The sequence below is a fragment of the Betta splendens genome, chromosome 6 (genome assembly GCF_900634795.4).
Source record: "Betta splendens chromosome 6, fBetSpl5.4, whole genome shotgun sequence".
NCBI lineage: Eukaryota > Metazoa > Chordata > Actinopteri > Anabantiformes > Osphronemidae > Betta > Betta splendens.
The window spans coordinates 5,039,454-5,056,091 of record NC_040886.2 but is presented as its reverse complement, the minus strand read 5'-3'; the positions used below and the strand labels follow the sequence as shown (position 1 = coordinate 5,056,091).

General features: G+C 55.4%; 1 protein-coding gene across 1 annotated transcript; it reads left to right on the top strand.

The window, feature by feature from the left end:
• Nucleotides 1–6,583: 6,583 nt before the first annotated feature.
• Nucleotides 6,584–16,547, top strand: LOC114857551 (1-phosphatidylinositol 4,5-bisphosphate phosphodiesterase gamma-2-like). The gene is made up of 32 exons (XM_029154131.3): nt 6,584–6,925; nt 7,169–7,318; nt 7,401–7,494; nt 7,640–7,687; nt 7,896–7,980; nt 8,381–8,461; nt 8,535–8,578; nt 8,669–8,741; nt 8,960–9,061; nt 9,218–9,336; nt 9,495–9,580; nt 10,340–10,457; nt 10,537–10,705; nt 10,823–10,918; nt 11,193–11,279; nt 11,369–11,538; nt 11,740–11,940; nt 12,100–12,222; nt 12,302–12,482; nt 12,716–12,784; nt 12,857–12,966; nt 13,055–13,151; nt 13,225–13,297; nt 13,384–13,556; nt 13,635–13,737; nt 13,934–14,137; nt 14,220–14,359; nt 14,434–14,542; nt 14,668–14,835; nt 15,087–15,175; nt 15,275–15,441; nt 15,517–16,547. Exons 1-32 carry the CDS (start codon nt 6,742–6,744, stop codon nt 15,557–15,559), a joined length of 3,756 nt encoding a protein of 1,251 aa, XP_029009964.1. The 5' UTR covers nt 6,584–6,741; the 3' UTR covers nt 15,560–16,547.
• Nucleotides 16,548–16,638: the final 91 nt, after the last annotated feature.

Below are 16,638 nucleotides of genomic sequence, written 5' to 3'. Positions count from 1 at the left end.
ACACTCAGGGAACTCAGGAAACTAGGGACGCTCAACTCATACTCAACTCAACAATCTGGCAAGTGACTACGGGAACAGGAGGTGACTAAATACACAGATGAGTAATTAACTGATACAGTGCAGGTGAGGATAACGATCAGGTGGAGCAGGGACAGCTGTGACAAGACAAAAACCGGAAGTAAAGCTAAAGCAGGAACAGAAACCAGGAGACTACCAAAATAAAACAGGAAGTAGTGTTACACAGGACATGGCGTGAAACATGGGGCGGCGGAGGGTGGTCCCAGGCGGAGGGACCGAATCCCTACCCCTCAAGGTACATGAGCAGGGTGGGTGGAGGGAGGACCGGGGGAGGGCCAAAACAAGAGTCCACATACACTACAAAGGTCCATGACCAGGAAAAACATGAAGTTCAGGGATTCCCTCACGGAGGGTGATGGCGTGGCGAGACCCTGCCCAGCAGCCGCTGAGCCAGGGTGGCACTCTTAGTGCCCTTGGGCTGGACCGATGTCCCCGGGGGCCACCCTGAATGGCAACGTCCTCCAGGCGGACGCTGATCCAATGGGCTGAGGAGTCGAGGCGGACGTCGCCGCAGGAGGCAGCGCCATCCGGACAGCAGGAGGCGCCGAGGGCAAGACCACCAGTCCGGCGGCCGAGACAAGGACGAGGCAGGGACCAACGGCGTCCTCCTTGGACCACCGCGACGAGAGACAGGAACCGAAGCAGATGCGGTCAGCGCCGGACCGCCAGGAACCGATGCCGATGCGGCCGGAGCCGGACCGCCAGGAACCGATGCAGGTGCGGCGAGAGCTGCGACGGGAGCGACCCCCTCCTGGAGGTCGGCAGGAACTACGACGGGAGCGACCCCCTCCTGGAGGTCGGCAGGAACTACGACGGGAGCGACCCCCTCCTGGAGGTCGGCAGGAACTACGACGGGAGCGACCCCCTCCTGGAGGTCGGCAGGAACTACGACGGGAGCGACCCCCTCCTGGAGGTCGGCAGGAACTACGACGGGAGCGACCCCCTCCTGGAGGTCGCAGGAACTACGACGGGAGCGACCCCCTCCTGGAGGTCGGCAGGAACTACGACGGGAGCGACCCCCTCCTGGAGGTCGGCAGGAACTACGACGGGAGCGACCCCCTCCTGGAGGTCGGCAGGAACTACGACGGGAGCGACCCCCTCCTGGAGGTCGGCAGGAACTACGACGGGAGCGACCCCCTCCTGGAGGTCGGCAGGAACTACGACGGGAGCGACCCCCTCCTGGAGGTCGGCAGGAACTACGACGGGAGCGACCCCCTCCTGGAGGTCGGCAGGAACTGCGACGGGAGCGACCCCCTCCTGGAGGCCCGCCGGGACTGCGACGGGCGCGACCCCCTCCTGGAGGTCCGCCGGGACTGCGACGGGCGCGACCCCCTCCTGGAGGTCCGCCGGGAACGCGACGGGCGCGACCCCCCCCTGGAGGTCCGCCGGGAACGCGGCTGGCGCGACCCCCCCCTGGAGGTGCGCAGGAACTGCGGCTGGCGCGACCCCCTCCTGGAGGTGCGCAGGAACTGCGGCTGGCGCGACCTCCTCCTGGAGGTGCGCAGGAACTGCGGCTGGCGCGACCTCCTCCTGGAGGTGCGCAGGAACTGCGGCTGGCGCGACCTCCTCCTGGAGGTGCGCAGGAACTGCGGCTGGCGCGACCTCCTCCTGGAGGTGCGCAGGAACTGCGGCTGGCGCGACCTCCTCCTGGAGGTGCGCAGGAACTGCGGCTGGCGCGACCTCCTCCTGGAGGTGCGCAGGAACTGCGGCTGGCGCGACCTCCTCCTGGAGGTGCGCAGGAACTGCGGCTGGCGCGACCTCCTCCTGGAGGTGCGCAGGAACTGCGGCTGGCGCGACCTCCTCCTGGAGGTGCGCAGGAACTGCGGCTGGCGCGACCTCCTCCTGGAGGTGCGCAGGAACTGCGGCTGGCGCGACCTCCTCCTGGAGGTGCGCAGGAACTGCGGCTGGCGCGACCTCCTCCTGGAGGTGCGCAGGAACTGCGGCTGGCGCGACCTCCTCCTGGAGGTGCGCAGGAACTGCGGCTGGCGCGACCTCCTCCTGGAGGTGCGCAGGAACTGCGGCTAGCGCGACCTCCTCCTGGAGGTGCGCAGGAACTGCGGCTAGCGCGACCTCCTCCTGGAGGTGCGCAGGAACTGCGGCTAGCGCGACCTCCTCCTGGAGGTGCGCAGGAACTGCGGCTAGCGCGACCTCCTCCTGGAGGTGCGCAGGAACTGCGGCTAGCGCGACCTCCTCCTGGAGGTGCGCAGGAACTGCGGCTAGCGCGACCTCCTCCTGGAGGTGCGCAGGAACTGCGGCTAGCGCGACCTCCTCCTGGAGGTGCGCAGGAACTGCGGCTCCAAGGGTGACGGGGACTGGAACGACCACTACAGGGCCGACAGGAACGGGGACTGGAACGACCGCTACAGGGCCGACGGGAACGGGATCAGAGACAGGGGTGACCTCTACTTGGCCTACGGGAACGCCCTCAACTTGGCCTACGGGAACGACCTCAACTGGGCCGACAGGGACAGGAACTGGAACGACCTCAACTGGGCCGACAGGGACAGGAACTGGAACGACCCTAACTTGGCCGACAGAGACAGGAACTGGAACGACCCTAACTTGGCCGACAGAGACAGGAACTGGAACGACCTCAACATGGCCGACAGGGACTGGAACTGGAACGACCTCAACATGGCCGACAGGGACTGGAACGGCCTCAACATGGCCGACAGGGACTGGAACGGCCTCAACATGGCCGACAGGGACTGGAACGGCCTCAACATGGCCGACAGGGACTGGAACGGCCTCAACATGGCCGACAGGGACTGGAACGGCCTCAACATGGCCGACAGGGACTGGAACGGCCTCAACATGGCCGACAGGGACTGGAACGGCCTCAACATGGCCGACAGGGACTGGAACGGCCTCAACATGGCCGACAGGGACTGGAACGGCCTCAACATGGCCGACAGGGACTGGAACGGCCTCAACATGGCCGACAGGGACTGGAACGGCCTCAACATGGCCGACAGGGACTGGAACGGCCTCAACATGGCCGACAGGGACTGGAACGGCCTCAACATGGCCGACAGGGACTGGAACGGCCTCAACTGGGCCGACAGAGACAGGAACGGCCTCAACTGGGCCGACAGAGACAGGAACTGCCTCAACTGGGCCGACAGAGACAGGAACTGCCTCAACTGGGCCGACAGAGACAGGAACTGCCTCAACTGGGCCGACAGAGACAGGAACGGCCTCAACTGGGCCGACAGAGACAGGAACGGCCTCAACTGGGCCGACAGAGACAGGAACGGCCTCAACTGGGCCGACAGAGACAGGAACTGGAACGGCCTCAACATGGCCGACAGGGACTGGAACGGCCTCAACATGGCCGACAGGGACTGGAACGGCCTCAACATGGCCGACAGGGACTGGAACGGCCTCAACATGGCCGACAGGGACTGGAACGGCCTCAACATGGCCGACAGGGACTGGAACGGCCTCAACATGGCCGACAGGGACTGGAACGGCCTCAACATGGCCGACAGGGACTGGAACGGCCTCAACATGGCCGACAGGGACTGGAACGGCCTCAACATGGCCGACAGGGACTGGAACGGCCTCAACATGGCCGACAGGGACTGGAACGGCCTCAACATGGCCGACAGGGACTGGAACGGCCTCAACATGGCCGCCAGGGACTGGAACGACGTCCTTACTGGAGCCGACGGGGACAGGAACGACCCCTAACGGATCGACAGGAACTGGAACGGCGTCAACATGGCCGACAGGAACAGGAACAGGGACTGGAACGGCGTCAACTCCGGAGCTGGCATGACAGCTTACAGCTGCCAAGCTCGACGGGGAAGACGTCGGGCCTGACTGGGTTGGACTAACAGTCGTCAGACGGACGGTGCCCTCTGACTGGGACAAGGACTGAGCGTGATTGGGCTGAACTGGGATCTGGACTGGGCTCGACTGGACTGGGGCCTGGAGACGACAGGGCTGCACCGGGGCATGAGCATGGCGAGGTTGAACTGACTGAGAGGTGGGGCATGAAGCGGCCGCTGGCTGCAGGCCCGGGAGTTGCAGGGCCTCACGCAGGACAGGCTCCCTCAGGACGAGAGCGGCTGCTTCCATGAACAGTTGTTCTCTCGCGCCCTGGTCTGCTGCCGAATCGGCGGTGTTCATGAGGTGGGCGAAGAGAAACGCAACTGGAGGAGAGCAGAGGAGGTGGACCCGTCGGGCGACGCTGTCTGGGATGCCTGTTATCAGAGGGACACAGTCAGTCAGAGAATCAAGGGGCTCCTCTGTCGGAGAAGGAGACGGCTCGGTCCCCATGCCCGAGACCGCGGGACCCGGAATCCTGGAACCGCGCCGCCGCCGTCCGGAGCAGCTGCGACTGTCCGTCGTTTGAGGCGCTGGGAGCGGTGTGGACCGGACCTCTGTACCGGGACCCGCATGGTGAAACGGGACCGCGGCGTCTGGAGCTTGGGCTGGAGACTGGGCAACACACGGCTGAACCGGGGTCTGGGCAACACACGGCTGAACCGGGGTCTGGGCAACACACGGCTGAACCGGAGACTGAGCAGCGCGCGGCTGAACCGGAGACTGAGCAGCGCGCGGCTGAACCGGAGACTGAGCAGCGCGCGGCTGAACCGGAGACTGAGCAGCGCGCGGCTGAACCGGAGACTGAGCAGCGCGCGGCTGAACCGGAGACTGAGCAGCGCGCGGCTGAACCCGGAGACTGAGCAGCGCGCGGCCTGAACCGGAGACTGAGCAGCGCGCGGCTGAACGGAGACTGAGCAGCGCGCGGCTGAACCGGAGACTGAGCATCGCGCCGGCTGAACCGGAGACTGAGCAGCGCGCGGCTGAACCGGAGACTGGAGCAGCGCGCGCTGAACCGGAGACTGAGCAGCGCGCGGCTGAACCTGAGACTGAGCAGCGCGCGGCTGAACCGGAGACCTGAGCAGCGCGCGGCTGAACCGGAGACTGAGCAGCGCGCGCTGAACCGGAGACTGAGCACGCGCGGCTGAACCGGAGACTGAGCAGCGCGCGGCTGAACCGGAGACTGAGCAGCGCGCGGCTGAACCGGAGGCTGAGCAGCGCGCGGCTGAACCGGAGACTGAGCAGCGCGCGGCTGAACCGGAGACTGAGCAGCGCGCGGCTGAACCGGAGGCTGAGCAGCGCGCGGCTGAACCGGAGGCTGAGCAGCGCGCGGCTGAACCGGAGGCTGAGCAGCGCGCGGCTGAACCGGAGGCTGAGCAGCGCGCGGCTGAACCGGAGGCTGAGCAGCGCGCGGCTGAACCGGAGGCTGAGCAGCGCGCGGCTGAACTGGAGACTGAGCAGCGCGCAGCTGAACTGGAGACTGAGCAGCGCGCGGCTGAACTGGAGACTGGGCAGCGCGCGGCTGAACTGGGGACTGAGCAGCGCGCGGCTGAACTGGAGACTGAGGACCGCGTGAGAGCAGGAAATCCTCCCAGGGAAATAACCATGGAGCTGGGCAGGTTGGTGCAGGCACGACGATCCGTCGAGGCGGAGAGGAGGAAACCGAAACCATACTTCCGCGGGAGAGTTATATTTGCCGTAAAAACAAGGGAAAAACAGTCACTGACCTGACCGGAGGCTAAGTGCTGGCTGGGTCCAAGTTTGGCCAGATCGTTCTGTCAGGGACTCGGGCAGACGGCGGACCCACATGCACAGCACGAAGGCAGGGTTACAATCAAAACGAGATTTATTTCTTAAGGCACGGTCAGACGGTCCAGGTCAAACACAAAAAGGCTCGGCAAAAGTACAGGCAGGGAACAGGCAAAAACTCACGGTTAGTAGATAATCCAGGGTCGGGCAGGATACACGGTGCAAACAGGAATAAGACACGAGAACACGAACACTCAGGGAACTCAGGAAACTAGGGACGCTCAACTCATACTCAACTCAACAATCTGGCAAGTGACTACGGGAACAGGAGGTGACTAAATACACAGATGAGTAATTAACTGATACAGTGCAGGTGAGGATAACGATCAGGTGGAGCAGGGACAGCTGTGACAAGACAAAAACCGGAAGTAAAGCTAAAGCAGGAACAGAAACCAGGAGACTACCAAAATAAAACAGGAAGTAGTGTTACACAGGACATGGCGTGAAACATGATACAACTAGAAACAAAAACACAGATCATGACAACCACATGGTGAAGCTCACTGGAGCGTGGTTTTGGTCTGTCAGGTATAAACTACACAGTAGACTTTCATACTGCACGTTTGACCTGAATCTCTCTACTGAACAACTCATCCTGCGTCGAGCGGCACTGATCCAGAGACGTCATGAAACTCATGGATGAGAATCTAGTCCCAGGTTAGAGCATGTGAAAAACAGCCGACATGTTGAGCAGCTGCATTAAATGACGGTAAGGGGAGTATTTATAGTAAACGCTGACTAATCAGTTCCTGGAGCAGAATGACAGGCTGAGCAGGACCCATAAGTTTGTGACAGGAAGAGGCTGAGCCATGACAGAGCAGGGTGTCAAAAGATTCTAGGAGTTTGTGCAACAGGCAGTAGTGGCAGTAGTCAGTCAGTTAGGACAAGGCCAAGCTGAGGCGGGGGTAGAACATGAGGAGCGCTGGTGGCAGCGACCCTCCTGCCCACAAGATGCGCTGCTAGAAGCCAAATCTGCACACACCACCTGGTCGGTTGAACGCGGGCCTGTGCTTCCCCCCACAGATGGCTCAGGCGGCGCCGCAGGGCGAGATGACAGAGTACAAGAAGATTCTGATCAAGCGGGACCTGGAGATGGGCGTGGTCATGACGGTGTTCCGCCAGAAGGCCGAGAGGCTGATGGTCCACGTCATAATGGAGACCCGGCAGGTGGCGTGGACGCGCACCGCAGACCGGACCGACGGCGTCTGTGAGTATGGGTCACACACAGAGGATTAGGAACCGGACGGAGGCGCTCTGCACAGCACACTCTGTCAGAGCGCACCGTCTCACAGCCAGAGTGCTCTAGACGCGCTGCTCTCCAGCTGAGCCCTGGGGTCCTTCAGGACGCGACGAGTGACCTGCTGGTTGCAGTGTGTCAGGAGCAGTTGTGAAAGTGCAAAGCCTCCGTGTTCCTTCTAAAGAGCGGCGTGTTGTTGGCGCTCTGTTTCAGTGGACCTGTGTGAAATCAGAGAGATTCGCGCCGGGAGGAACGCCAAGGACTTTGAGCGCTTTAAGGACGGCAAGGACAGACACGACGACAACACCTGCTTCACCATCTTCTACGGGTCGCAGTTCGTGCTCAGCAGCCTCAGTCTTGGAGGTAAGCCGCCACGTTGCCGTCTGTGGTGCAGGCCACTGACCCACAGACAGATGAGTCACTGTCTGTTCTGCTCCTTGTCCAGCTGATACTGTGGACGAGGTTCAGAAATGGCTGATTGGACTGGAGCTGCTGAGGCAGGAGACACTGATGGCCTCCACTCCCGTTCTCATCGAGAGGTGCAAACACACACACACACACACACACACACACACACACACACACACACACACACACACACACACACACACACACACACACACACACAGTCCTCAGTGATGAAGGCCCATGCAGCCAGTGACCTCTGACCTGCTCTCTCCACAGCTGGCTGAGGAAGCAGATGTACTCCGTCAACCAGACCAAGACCAACAGGTACTGACTTATGTTTCCAGGGCGTTGCTCAACGGACCTCAGTCAGTTCTTGTTCCTGAGAAATGATGTGTTATTGTACAAGTCTGTTGGTGGCTGTTCACACTGACCAGTGTGTGAATCCACTGCATATCAGGCCCATATCGTGTGGTCAGACTGATGCGGCAGCAGAGCAGGACGACGGCTCATTCATGCTCTGCTTCCTTTGTAGCATCTCCCTGAAGAAGCTGAAGGCTCTGCTTCCTCTGATCAACTACAAGGCTCCCAGCCTTTGCGCCCTCAAAGATAAATTTCAGGTTCGATCTTTCTTTTCACACTGAAGGTCGATACATGTGACTACGTAGGTTGTATTTTATTGAATTACCATAAACATTTTAGTCACTGAGCTGTTCATGGCTTCCACGGTGTTGGTCCTGTAGATGTCACTAAGGCCACTTTAAGGCAGATTTCTTCTTAAAGTGGAACAATTAGCTCCATAGTCAGTCAGTTCACAGTAAAGGTGACCAGAGCTGGGTGCATGAAGACTAAACACAAGGTCAGCCTCCAGACCAAATATGGGCAGAGCAGGAAGTGGAGCTGGAGACCTGGGCAGGAGATAATGATGTGTAGTGAAACTGGTGATTTAGGAGAACCCACGTAAGCTACGTGAGGGTCCAGTTTGCTGTAGGTGGGTCAACGCGCTTTGTGTTCTTACAGGAAGTGGGAGCAAAGAAGGATCGACTGGACTTTGAGCAGTTTCACAAACTGTACAACCTTATAATGTTCGAACAGAACGAGGTGAGTGTGAACGGGTCGGCGTGAGGTGACGTCGCGTTTGGCAGGGTGTCGCTCACGTTGCCTTTTCTCTCAGATCCTGGATGAGTTCAAGAAGGAATCGTGTGCCTTTATCCTGGGGTGAGTGAGTTTGTTGCCTTTGTCCTCTTCCTCCATCCTTGCGTCTCACTGAGCTGACAGAAATGAGAAGACTGCTCTCTGTTTGTGCAGCAACACCGACAAACCCGATGCCTCTGCAGTTCTGCTCCACGACTTTCAAAGGTTCCTCATCTACCAGCAGCAGGTATGCGTCACCGGGAGCAGACTTTGCATAGCTGCCATTTCTATCGGTCTATTGATCTATTTCCCTTTGTTAATTTGCGTGTGATGTATTTATTCTGGCTATTAATATATTATTTTTTGGAATTTCAATGTAACATTATTGAAACATCCTAAACCACCACCTAAACCACAAGTTTTATTTATGGCTACAATCTGTTGCTCTCTGCCTCCATCGCTCAGGAATTGTGGGCCAGCGATCTGAACCAGGTCCGAGAACTGATGACCACCTTTATCGATGACACCATGAGGAAAACCAACGGCCCGGAGTTCACCGTCAGCGAGGTACAGCGTGCTGCTCTGTGGGAAGAATTTGATTTGAATGAATATAAAGTAGGAACTTCCAGTTATGAGTTGAGTGTATGAAAAATTTACCTCCTACCTACCTGAAACCGGAACCTGTTCATGTGTTGCTCATTTCAAATCCTCCTCCTCCTCTAGTTCCTGAGTTTCCTCTTCTCTAAAGAGAACTCAGTGTGGGACCAGCGGGTCTCAGACATCAGACCCCTGGACATGAACAATCCCCTGTCTCATTACTGGATCAGCTCCTCACACAACACGTGAGCATCCCGTAATCTCATCCTTTGATGTAGCAGCAGGAAGCTACGCTGCAAAGCATTAGTCACTTATTTACAGGGTATTAGCTAGGTATTATGGATCCTGGTGGTACCAGGCGGTGCCAGTATTTCCTTATGATGTGTGCGTGGTGATGTTCCAGTTACCTGACGGGGGATCAGATTCGCAGCGAGTCATCGACAGAGGCCTACGTGCGCTGCCTGCGTCTAGGATGCCGCTGCGTAGAGCGTAAGTATGAAACTCTGGTGCTGGTAACGGGTCACATAGCCATGACAGGAGGAAGATCGTTGCCTGTTAGTCACAGATTGAGCAGGCAGTTTGTTTTAAAATACTTTTGTAATAAATTTCTGGCCCTCTTTAAGAGTAAAGTAATGAGCAGGGGCAGACGTGAGTGAAGCTGAGCCGACCGTCCAAGCAGAGAGTTAGAAGTAGTGAGGCGCTACTTCCTGCCTGGGCTGCTCCATTCATCCGCCTCCCTCCAGCGTACAGAAGGGCTCAGTTCTTGGGTAGGAAAGACAACAAGGGTTGATCGGACAAAAGCTCAGAAAATCCAGGGTCAGAGTTCTGGGTTAAACTGAAACACTTTAACCCACAGGTGCAGAGAATGAGTTAATTAAATGAGGAACAGGAACATGACCAAATATGTCCAGTACTGTTGCCATCGCGTCGTCTGTGCTCCTTCCCGCTACTGCCTCTGCTGAAACTCAGCGAGTGTTCCTCCTCCAACAGTCACTTAACAAGAAACAAGAACAGCCTCCTATCAGTGTGTGTGTGTGTGTTTATGTGTTGCACAATGGCGACCAGCTCCAGATCTGGGTGAGTCAAGATGAAATAACCTCAAGCCGAGGGAGAGCGCAGTGTCAAACTAACAGTGTCGATCACCAGGCCCCAAATATGTGTGAGCGTTGGACAGTTGCTGCTGGTGGCTTGGGAATTCCTGACCTGTTTGCATGAAGTCGACTTGATAAAACCCGTTCTTTCATGTAGTGGACTGCTGGGAAGGCCCCGGGGAGCCAATCATTTACCACGGATGGACAAGAACCACCAAGATCAAGTTTGAGGATGTGGTCAAGGCAATAAACGACCATGCTTTTGTCACCTCAGAGTAGGTTTTTTGTTCTTTCCTGTCTGTGGTGAGCTCATCCTGTCTATACAGCATCTTGTTTACTGTGCTTGTCTTATAGGTACCCAGTCATCCTGTCCATAGAGGAGCATTGCTCCATAGAGCAGCAGCGTCAGATGGCTCGAATCTGTAGGGAAGTGTTTGGAAGCAAACTGCTGATTGAACCTGTGGAGCAGATGGCTGGACAGCTGCCTTCACCCACACAGCTCAGGGGCAAGATCATACTCAAGGTACAGTATGTGTGTGTGTGTGTGTGTGTGTGTGTGTGTGTGTGTGTGTGTGTGTGTGTGTGTGTGTGTGTGTCTGTGTTTGTGTTATATAATTTTTTTCTTCTTGTCTTGATGCAGCACAAGAAGCTCAGTGTGGAGGGCGGAGGAATGACTAAAGACCTGAGGAAGGGGCAGAAGCAGGGAGATCTGGAGATCTGGGACCCTGTGGACCAGGTGGGTCCATCCATCCATCCATCCATCCATCCATCCATCCATCCATCCATCCATCCATCCATCCATCCATCCATCCATCCATCCATCCATCCATCCATCCATCCATCCATCCATCCATCCATCCATCCATTTACTCATCTATCCATCCATTGACTCCAAAGTATAAGGCAGCTAGTGTTACTGCAGTTTTATATTAATCCTTCAATGAGCAGGTCAGTAGTTGTTCGAGCTGCTCATTTTACATGAGCTTAAACTATGAAAATTTCTTCCTTAGCTGTGGAAGAAGCACTATTGTGTGATCCGTGACGACAAGCTGTACTATGCAGAAGAGGAGGACGAGCAGGATGAAGATCCCAGGAAGGTAAACAAGCTTTTAGCATGTTGTGTTTTAATTATTTAAATCAAATCACATAATGCCATAATGTGTAAACCACTGTGGCTGTTTGTCAGTACCAGGACCTGCACCGTTCAGAGCTGTGGTTTCATGACTGTATGACAGAGGGCAGGACGATGGCCGAGAGGCTGATCCAGGAATATTGCTCAGAAACCGGGGGAAGAGACGGCACCTTCTTGGTGCGACGAAGTGGCAATTATGTGACAGACTTCACGCTCTCCTTCTGGTACAGCTTCCTGTTTCTTGATCTTATCATCAAACCAGTTAGGGCCTGTAGAGTTTAATGTGACGGTGCTGGTCCATAAAAGTAAGTAATGTTGGAGTGTGGTCTACGAAGGTTTAGGTAAATACAATGGGATTAAAGCAAAATACAAGCTCCTCTTTGTGTTACTCTGTTGTATAAGCATGTCTTCCATGTGCACTTCAGGCGCGGTGGGAGAGTCCAGCACTGTCGTATTCGCTCGGGCTCAGAGGGAGGACACAATTACTTCTACCTGACACCGAACCTGCACTTTCCCAGCGTGTACTCCCTGATCCAGCACTACAAAGAAAACCCGCTGCGCTGCCACGACTTCGACCTGCGGCTCACTGACGCCGTACCGCAGCCCAACCCACACCTGAAAGAAGGGTTCGTCCTTTATGCTGCTAAGCTTCAGCTCTGTAGGTCAGGTCTGCCAGGACCTGAAGCACCCAGCTCAGGCTGAGTCTCATACTGGAGTCAGGACCAAGACTTGTGCTGCACTTGGTTCTTCTCCCTCACACACGTGTGTATGTGTGTGCTGTGCAGGTGGTTCTACAGTAACCTGAGCAGAGGCCAGGCTGAGGACTATCTGCTGTGGATCCCCAGAGACGGAGCTTTCCTCATCCGGCAGCGGGAGGGAGAACCAGACTCCTTCGCCATCACGTTCAGGTGCAGTGTCACCTCCCGGCTTCTCCTTCCTTGGGCTCTTCCACTGCACTGGGTCCTAGCTGAGTCTTGTGCGTTGCAGAGGAGACGGAAAGGTGAAACACTGCCGGATCCAGAAGGAGGGCAACTTGTACCTGCTGGGCACCACCACGGAGTTCCAGAGCCTTGTGGAGCTGGTGAACTATTTCAGGAAGAAGCCGCTATATCGCAAGATCAAGCTTCGCTACCCGGTCACCCCGGAGCTGGTGGAGCGCTTCAGCACAGTGAGTGGCTGCAGGGGTTAACACAAGGGATGGGCCACGGCTGAACACAGCATGTCTGTCATGAACATCTAGAGAGAACTCAAGTCTCTGACTGTAGCCCAGAAACCCTGGGGAACACGTGCTGTATATGTTCACAGATGTGAGGGGACCACAGCTGTAGAAGCATTGAACTGTACAGTAGCACTACTGTAATTACGACATCATCGTCTGATGATGTGCTTCATGCTACACAGATGAAGGACTGTGCGTCTCTGTACGACGTGAAGACCTACGTGCAACCCAACAAAATCGAAGCACCACTGGTGGGTGAACCTTTCCTTTCCTGTTCAGCTTTTATTGATCAAGACATGTCTGATTAAGTGTGTCTCCCTTAGCCTCAAAGCACAGTCAGAGCTTTGTACAGCTTCCAGGCGACGCGGCCGGATGAGCTCAGCTTTGGCAAAGGGGCGCTGATCCACAACGTGTCCAGGGAGAACAGTGGATGGTGGGTGGGACTCTGAGTGACAGTCTGGTGCTGCTGGGGTTCGGTGGTCTCCTGCTCACGTTTTGTCCCACAACTTTACTCAATACAGGTGGAAAGGCGACCACGGCGGGAAGCTGCAGCTCTTCTTCCCTTCTAATTATGTAGAGGAAGTGTCCAACGCCTCCCAGGAGAGCGCCACGGCAGAGGTGAGGCTTGGACTTCACCTGATCTGCTGTCAGTATGAGTTTGTCTGGTGGTAATCTCACAATGTGTGTGTAGCACATGGAAGACAACCCGCTGGGCGAACTGTGCAAAGGTGTGGTGGAGATCTCCAACTGCAACATCCAGAACTGTGAGTGTGTGCCGGGAGGTCCCCATCGCTTCAATAAGCACCCGACCCAGACGCTCACTCTGTGTTCCTCTGCCTCCTTGCTACAGTGAAAAATGGCAAGAACGGGAAGGCCCACGTTCTGACCCTGCAGGACATGGACCAGGACAGTCTGCAGTTCGACCTGGCGGCCGACTCCGTGGAAGAGCTCTTTGAGTGGTACCAGGTGGTATGGGACATCACGCAGACGCAGATGAGAAGGCAGTACAACGAAGAGCAGATGGTAGAGAGGGCTTCATGCGTAGAACGGAGGGAACCGCCGAGCGTCTGCTAACAGGATGCCTTTCATGTCCAACCTCAGATCAGACAGAAGTGGGAAGTAGAGAAGAAGGCCGAGGTCGCCATGGAGATGTCAGACCTGGTGGTTTACTGCATACCGCGCAGCAAAGAGAAGGACCGCTTCGGTAAACGCGCTGAACCGCTGCTGCTCTTAGATGTGTTCAGTGTTTGAGAGTCTCAAACAGGATGTGACTGTCTAGCGAGCGGGCTCCACTCACCTGCTTAGGCTGTGTGATCACATAGAGTCAGTGCTACTGTAGTGGAGGGTGGCCAGTGTTACCACCACCGTGTCAGTGACAGCTTGTTTGGCTCCTTCTACAGACTCCTACACCTACAAAGAGGTCCGCTCCTTCGTGGAGAACAAGACTCCAGGGAAGAACCGCACCAGGGAATTTGTGCAGTACAACCGGCAGGCTCTGAGCCGCGTTTACCCCAGAGCCGGGCGCGTGGCGTCGTCCAACTACAACCCGTACCCACTGTGGGCGCTGGGCTGTCACATGGTGGCCCTCAACTTCCAGACTGCAGGTATGAACGGAGTGCCTTTGCCCCAATTGTGATCTAAATTTTAAATGTTAGGAGTTAATGAACCGGGTGTGTATCCACGCAGATAAATACACCCAGCTGAACAGCGCCCTCTTCGGCCTCAACGGATGCACAGGCTACGTGCTGCAGCCAGAGTTCATGCGCTCTGATAGCTACGACCCCAACCAGGAGAAGAAGAAGGTCAAGTTCAGCATAGCAGTCAGGGTACGTGTGCGTGTTGTGGTCGCGATGCCGTGTGAAGAGCAGCGTTCTGACGCAGGCGTGTTGGTCCTCACCAGGTCATCGCTGCCAGACACCTGCCCATGCCCGGCCGCAGCATCGCCAGTCCGTTTGTTGAGATCGAGCTGTGTGGACACACTGAGGACAAATTCAAGACCATCGTCTATCGTAAGCGTAGGGGGAGGGAATCTGGAAATCAAACAGGGGACAGAGGCGGTGGCTGTGTGACGGGGGGTGTTTCCTGTTGGTGGGTCACGGCAGCATTAACTGAGCCTCCGTCCTGTCCACCGCAGGTGACAACGGTCTGAACCCGGTGTGGAAAGCCCCGTCGGAGCCCGTCGTCCTCACTGTGTTCGAGCCCGAGCTGAGCTTCTTGCGCTTCGTGGTCAACGAGGAGGACATGTTCTCTGACCCCAACTCCCTGGCTCAGGCTACGTTTCCTGTCAAAGGCCTCCGCTCAGGTAGGGCCACACGCAGCACAGAGCTCCCAGCCGCTGCTCATCCTGCCATCGCCTCCAGAGAATGAAAACTGATTCGCTTATTGATTGATAGAGTAGGTTAACGCAACACTAAAACAAACAGAAAGCGCCTATGCCCTCAAGCAAGTATTTGAACTGACTAACGTCGGGCAGCCTCTAGATCTAGTATTTAGTTTACCTGCTGTTGATTTTAAAGCTTCAGCACATCAAACCAAATGTTGTTTTAACCACAGGTTACCGCTCGGTGCCTCTGAAGAACGGCTACAACGAAGACCTTGAGTTGGCCTCGCTGCTGGTTTACATCAGCGTGCAGCAAGCAGGGGTGAGAACAGCTGCACACACTGTGCTGGAACAGGCCTACAACTGATTTTCACAGGGTGCGAGTGTGAACTCGGTGTGTGTGATCGCGCGGCTCTTTCAGAAAGCGGAGGAGGAGCTCTACTCGTCTTCCAGCCAGCTGAGGAAGAAGCAGGCGGAGGTGAGCAGCGAGCCCTTCCTGTACGACACTCACGCCAACATTCAGAGCTCCAGCCTCCCTCGCCAGCCCAATCCGCTCAGCAGGGAGTACAGCGCCAGTGAGAAACACAGGTGAGCGTCCCAGCACAAGGAGCCGTCTCCACTTGACCAAATGACCAATGCCTCTATTCCTTTCTCATGCTCCAGGACTAAAGAAAAGAAGGTAAACAACAGCAAGTTCTACTCCTGAGGACTCGGCTGAAGCGCTCCCCTGCACACGCTTCAGGCCGAAGCAGCGGAAGGATTGTACAGCTTAAAGTTCTACTATTTTGATATGGTTTTTATTTTCTCAGCAGAAATAAGAAGGAAGTAACATTTTATCAAACAGTTTTCTATTTATTAAAACACAACCATATAATCTCTCCTAAATTACAGTTAGCTGTGTAGTTAGCATGTTCCCTTTACAGAGAGATGAATGTGTGATTACACCTAGTGTATGTTAGAAACAGGGACACAGCAACAGGTGCTAAACCATGAACGTCTGTTCGAGTCTTTCTTAAAGACTTCACTGAATCTGACAAAGGAAGAAGTAAACAGAGACAGATAGATGTGGAATATTCCAAAAACTAGATCCACTGGTACTGAGCAACAGGACAGGGTGGAAACCACAGCAACCAGTGATTGACGCCCTGTGGGAGTGGGCAGCACCAGCAGCTTCCACAGAACAGGGGTGAAGGTGACCAGAAATGAAGAAATCAATGATCCATCGCCAGACATCACAGGACGTCACCAGAGTGAAAGAAGCTGCAAATCTAAAATAAATCCAACATTCGTGGTGTCAGTGAGTCACAAGCATGATGCACTAGGATATAAACAGAATATGAAGTTTTATTACATTTATTTTTCTCCCAAACAATGTTGTCAAAAACTATTGTTTACTTAAAAAGAATTTCATTTACTCTAACATTATCTGTTTTATGTGTTTGATACTTTAATTAAATACCATAACCTGAAACAGTACATTTCTCTCGTAGCGATGCTTCGATCCATGACCTTCTGCAGCTTTTGTGTCTGCTCACTTCATCTGCATTAGTTGTGTCTCAGGTCTCTGGTATTTATTTGTATGTCTCTGTTATGACGTATGATGACGTATTTAACATGCAGGCAGGCGATGTCTATAGCTCCTATAATTAATCTGTGTTCTCATGAACTAAGTCAATAAAGTCTGTTTTGCTTAATTCTTGATTCCAGTGGACAATCTTACTAAATAAACCTGACAAAGCTATATAAATCTCTGAAGTATTCTTAGATACTGAACTCTGAATTTCA

Excerpts from the sequence above, each read along its gene's own strand:
- LOC114857551 (XM_029154131.3), top strand. The coding sequence starts at position 6,742 with ATGGCTCAGGCGGCGCCGCAGGGCGAGATGACAGAGTACAAGAAGATT. Across the intron at positions 9,062-9,217 it reads CGGAGTTCACCGTCAGCGAG|TTCCTGAGTTTCCTCTTCTC; the intron begins GTACAGCGTGCT and ends CTCCTCCTCTAG. Across the intron at positions 11,539-11,739 it reads GACTTCACGCTCTCCTTCTG|GCGCGGTGGGAGAGTCCAGC; the intron begins GTACAGCTTCCT and ends TGTGCACTTCAG.